The 6,000-nt window shown below is 39.8% G+C and overlaps 1 protein-coding gene across 5 annotated transcripts in view; it reads right to left on the reverse strand.

The window, feature by feature from the left end:
* LOC124118107 (neuralized-like protein 4) overlaps positions 1-5,775 on the reverse strand; it is a 44,772-nt gene extending 38,997 nt beyond the window's left edge. For all 5 annotated transcript variants that reach the window (XM_048394425.1, XM_048394427.1, XM_048394424.1 and 2 more), the window contains exons 1-2: positions 5,654-5,775; positions 4,358-4,446 (exon numbers count right to left, since the gene is read on the reverse strand). In XM_048394425.1, coding sequence (XP_048250382.1) covers positions 4,358-4,439 — 82 coding nt within the window. In that variant the 5' untranslated portion in view covers positions 4,440-4,446; positions 5,654-5,775. The remainder of the gene's footprint in view (positions 1-4,357; positions 4,447-5,653) is intronic.
* Positions 5,776-6,000: the final 225 nt, after the last annotated feature.

Below are 6,000 nucleotides of genomic sequence, written 5' to 3' on the forward strand. Positions count from 1 at the left end.
GGAGTAATGATTGACAGTTATACAGATGCTATATGTGTGGAGTAATGATTGACAGTTATACAGGAGCACTATGTGTGGAGTAATGATTGACAGTTATACAGGAGCACTATGTGTGGAGTAATGATTGACAGTTATACAGATACTCTATGTGTGGAGTAATGATTGACAGTTATACAGGTGCTCTATGTGTGGAGTAATGATTGACAGTTATACAGATGCTCTATGTGTGGAGTAATGATTGACAGTTGTACAGATGCTATATGTGTGGTGTAATGATCGACAGTTATACAGGAGCACTATGTGTGGAGTAATGATTGGCAGTTATACAGATGCTCTATGTGTGGAGTAATGATTGGCAGTTATACAGATGCTCTCTGTGTGGTGTAATGATTGACAGTTATACAGGTGCTCTATGTGTGGAGTAATGATCGACAGTTATACAGGAGCACTATGTGTGGAGTAATGATTGGCAGTTATACAGATGCTCTATGTGTGGAGTAATGATTGACAGTTATACAGATGCTCTATGTGTGGAGTAATGATTGACAGTTATACAGGAGCACTATGTGTGGAGTAATGATTGACAGTTATACAGGTGCTCTATGTGTGGAGTAATGATTGACAGTAATATAGGTGCTCTATGTGTGGTGTAATGATTGACAGTAATACAGGTTCTCTATGTGTGGAGTAATGATTGACAGTTATACAGGTGCAGTATGTGTGGAGTAATGATTGACAGTTATACAGGTGCTCTATGTGTGGAGTAATGATTGACAGTAATACAGGTGCTCTATGTGTGGAGTAATGATTGACAGTAATACAGGTGCTCTATGTGTGGTGTAATGATTGACAGTAATACAGGTGCAGCATGTGTGGAGTAATGATTGACAGTTATACAGATGCAGTATTTGTGGAGAAATAATTGACAGTTATAAAGGTGCTCTATGTGTGGAGTAATGATTGACAGTTATACAGATGCTCTATGTGTGGAGTAATGATTGACTACGCCCGCTCTGTATCCCACCTGCAGAAACAGCATCCATGTATTATGAACGTGTAAGTACTCGACGGAAAATGAAGAGATTCTCCGGAATCCTTTGTATCATATGTTGCCATGGTTGCAAGACAATTGTGTGGCTGATGTAGTTTTTTTGTATATATTTGTTTTAATTTCATTTTAGGTTTTTACGTATATTTATTGTATATAACTAGTTGTCAGTTTCAGTCAGCTTTAACAAAGTGTATCTGACCTGTCTTACCTACTAACTGCCCAGTGGCCAGAAGCTTCATTTGCTGATTGGCCAAGCTAACACCTATTGTTAAACTGCATGCTTTGATTACACTGCATACTCTCTCAGCACATGAACTGACAGAACTGCTCAGACCAGCAAAGCATAAAGAGATAATATTAAATCAGGTGAGTTAATGGTTATAAGCTCTATCTTGTGTTGTATTGAAATAATACAGTATGTTTAAAGTGTTATATGAAGTAAACTAAATGTATGTAATCTAACATAAATGTTGATTATGTCTTAATATTTAAATCTGCAAAAGATAAGCTAAACACCCATACTTTATCACTAAAATGTATTCTATCACTTCCATGAAATATGTGTGAAAGTGTTTTACTTCAAAAGTGTTTTAAAAAGCTTTGTAATGTACAGATTCAGAGGTGATACATGCAAATCATTGTAAATAAAATGTGTGTATTACTTTGTTCAATATATTAAATGTTAAATAGTGTTTTAGTCTATGCATTGTTTATTCAGATCATCTATGGTGTTGCCATAAGTGTGGCAGTTGGGATCACAGCCTTGTATCACCCACAGGGTATGCATTGTATTATTCATAATTTGTCTAAGACTTAAGATGTAATCCAAATGTGATGAAAACATAATATCATTAATTTCCGTCTTAAAGTATTGTATATGTTTATGCAGAATGTGTAAGCGTTATGTATATATATTGTGAATATATTATAGTCAAATGAAAGTCAAGGAGATATCTACCTTGAATGTCGGTATTGTGGATCATGTATATTACTGTATATGTGCTAATATAATCGTTTAAGGTTCAGCCTATCTAGTGTTTAAAGGATGATTGATATATGTAAATATTTACTTGTAATAAGCCTATGCTATGTATCTAGCATTAATGACAATGTTTTACTTATTATTTATTGCGTAGTATGTGTTTGTTTGCTCTAAAATGACATGCACTAAACTGCTACAATTGTAACAACAACAAAATAAACATAGACCTAAATGTCAGCTAGGATATCCCACTGCCCCGTGTTTAATATTGCAGTACATAGACATAGACACATATAAAGGAGTACTGTTAACACTCCACATGTAATGTAATACTCACTCACTCACTCACTCACTCACTCACTCACTCACTCACTCACTGTTCATGAGAAGTAAGCGGAAATGTTCTGTATTTAGAAAAATAGATTTTATATATATAGTGAGCGAGTTGGGTTTAACGCCGCTTTTAACAGTATTCCAGTTACATCAGGCTGACAGAGCTGAGAATGGGATGAATTCTATCAGATGGAGCTGAGAATCGGATGAATTCTATCAGATGGAACTTATGAGGGGTTAAACAGAATGGGGGTGATTGTTTTATATGATCTGGAGTCTTAAAGAGACACAAGATTATTTCGAACCACCAACTTTCCTCTCCCTGGCAGGCATGCCTAAGGGACACAACTCTGCACAGCTAAATTGAAAATACCCAAACAACTGTGCCACCCATACCACAGACTCACAACAAGACAGAAAGACAAACAAGTTCTTGGTGAACTGGGCCTTGAGTTTGTAACCAAGATAACAGTTTCATAAACCATCGTTGAGGTTTCCATTAACCCCAAACCTCATCCTAACAACAAGTACCATCCTTTACCATCGTTTGGAATGACACCGCCACCAGGGGATGGAACCATCGACTTCCCACTATCCCAGACCTATAAGCATGTGTGTGAGTGAATGAATGAAAGTTGCAGCAATATTCCAGCATCACCACAGCAGTAAATAATCAAGTTTGGGACATGGCATATGGACATGGCATATGGACATGTAGTGATGAAACACTTCAGATCTTGGTGTCATACTTTGTCACGAACAACAGCACTCGTCTCTCATACAGACACTGAAGAAGAAATATTGGAAATCTCGCATGCAAGTCTACAAAACTATTACAACTCTAGATTCCTACTGAAAATAAAGAGATTCTCTGGAATCCTTTGTTTCATATGTTGCCATGGTTGCAAGATAATTGTAACAAAAAACATAAACAAAGTCCTAAATGTCAGCAGTAGTAAGAACCCGGGGGGCAAATTGACAAAGGTAGGGGGCGCTTATTGAAACCACAAGTTACATTTGTTGTCAGAGACATCGCAACGTTCAAAACTTGAAAGAAATGGTATGGATTTTCCATAAATGACTTTGGATCAAATAAAACAGATAGCTAACCCATGCCCTACCACATACCTAACCCTAAGGATAGTATAGGGGTGCTTGATCGGAAAGGGGTACCTAAACCCTAAGGATCGCATAGGGGTGCTTGATCGGAAAGGGGTACCTAACCCTAATGATTGTAAAGGGGTACTTGATCGTAAAGGGGTACCTAACCTTAATGATCGTAAAGGGGTACTTGATTGTAAAGGGGTACCTAACCTTAATGATTGTAAAGGGGTACTTGCTCGGAAAGGGGTGCCTAACCAATGATTGTAAAGGGGTACTTGATTGTAAAGGGGTACCTAACCCTAATGATCGGAAAGGGGTGCCTAACCAATGATTGTAAAGGGGTACTTGATTGTAAAGGGGTACCTTACCCTAATGATTGTAAAGGGGTACTTGATCGGAAAGGGGTGCCTAACCAATGATCGTAAAGGGGTACTACTGGTTGTAGGTAACCCACCCTACCCTACCCTACCCTACCCTACCCTACCCTACCCTAACACAACGAACTGTGAACTGAGTGCCACAATCAACAGCCTGAGCCAATTAGCGCTAATTAAGCTGGGCCCAGTAAACTGCATTGTTGACAATGACAGTTTCTCCTTCACCATTGCTGTAATATACACACACAATAAAGGACCTGTCTTGTAAATCCATTTCGGGATTATCTATTTTCAACCCCAAGTCTGCAGCAAAAGACAGAACAAATTCCCTAATTGGAACAATATTACAAATTCTTTCCCAGTATGACTGCCGAGGGAACAAACGGAACGTTGTTTGGAATTCCAGATATATTCTTGCTATTATTATTGGTGTGCTTAATACCACAAATTCAGTATACTACATGAAACATACTATTGAGTACAAGGAGTCCAAAGTATAAAATCGCCTACCTTTCACAATCTTCCATAAAGAAGAAAATATCAGGGCTGTGGTAAGTTGTGTCAGGAGACTGTGTCTGCGCCACACAGACATCTTGAGTCTGCAACAATGTCCAACACAATGAGTACAAGTGATTCACGACCAAAACAAGTTAAAACATAATTACTCCACCACTCAATGCTCTGATACCTTGGTAACCAACCAAAACAGCAATTTCTTGGAAAATGCGATATAAAGGTCATAATAAAGATGTCACTTTTCCTGGTTCATGATACTGGAATAATTACAGAACTGTTACATGGCTACAATCAAGTGGTAACACAAAGAGACTGATGTCAACAATATTATTGACTTTTACATTAGGTTTTTGGAACAAAAAGCAGATGTTAAAAGTTATAATCGATGACAGGATTGGGAGGGGAGCCAGGGGAGGGAGGGAGGGGAGCCGGGGGGAGAGGGACGAGGTTGTGTGACATCTGTTCGGCAGGCCTGTACAGCAGCAATGGAATAAAGACAAACAACTTGATCAATGAATGGAGTATAATGAATGCATATGTAACCCAGCTCACAATCACTCAGACTGACTGACTGACTGACTGACTGAAAACAATGAAGGAATCTGGGTCAGTATCTTTGTATTGATAAGAATATGGCTGACAAAGCTGCATCAGTCAATGAGGTAAACGCATTTTGTCATGAGGGGATGCCAAGTTGCTTGAACCTGGAAGACTGACAGAGTTATTCCCCTTAGTCCATTGAGACAAATGATACAGGCTTAAAGCATTACTCACCAAGATTTCCAGCAATGAGACACCAGTATTAGTTTGAATGTGGGATGGGGCCTGGAGCAAGTACATTTCCAACAGAACAAAAGTTCTATATACAACACATACTCATAATAAAGGGAAGTGTTTTTGTTGGAAATACGGTAGTTGAATACTTAGATTTCTTTACACTGAAGGGCGTGATGAATGGCACATGTTGATTAATGATAGCACGGTGCCGTTCTTATGTCGGATGAAATACGGTTATTGTTTAACTGTTATAGGGCGTGGTCAGTGTGTGAAGGTAGGCATTTATCATCCATACAAGAATACAGGAAGCACCCTGCCCGCTTCTTCGCCACGAAAACACTTCCAACGTTCACCAGAGAGCGGCCAAAACAGGTGACATTTTCTGTGATGAAAGTAGAAGTTGAAAATGGCCAAGGGAGGAAAAGGTTTGGAACATGCTTCGTCCCCGTTTGACAGAATGGCCGCTCTGTGCGGGAAATAAAGACGTGGAGTGAAATATATGAATGAACTTACCTTCAGATGCATGTGCATAATCGTCCCCTCCGTCGATGTAGATGCGACAAGACCGAGCCAGCACGCTTGGGTATGGTGATGCCAGCCAGCGACCGTCAGATACGTGCTCCACCATGGCCAGCGGATGGAGGAAATGACGGCCTTTGGCATTAGTTACCTCGCTTGTGATTGGTGCTTTGCCGCTTCCTTCCGGGTGGCTTGGTACCGGCTGTCCAGACTGCGTTTTTTGGCGGTCGGTGCAATGCCCAGATGCTCTCGATGTAACCGGTGGCCTTTGAGTGGCTTGGTGCCGGCTAGCTAAACTGCGTTTTTTGGTGGTCGGTGCAAAGCCAAGATGCTCTCGATGT

The sequence above is a fragment of the Haliotis rufescens genome, unplaced genomic scaffold (assembly GCF_023055435.1).
Source record: "Haliotis rufescens isolate VD_foot unplaced genomic scaffold, xgHalRufe1.0.p SCAF_13, whole genome shotgun sequence".
In the NCBI taxonomy this organism is placed as follows: domain Eukaryota; kingdom Metazoa; phylum Mollusca; class Gastropoda; order Lepetellida; family Haliotidae; genus Haliotis; species Haliotis rufescens.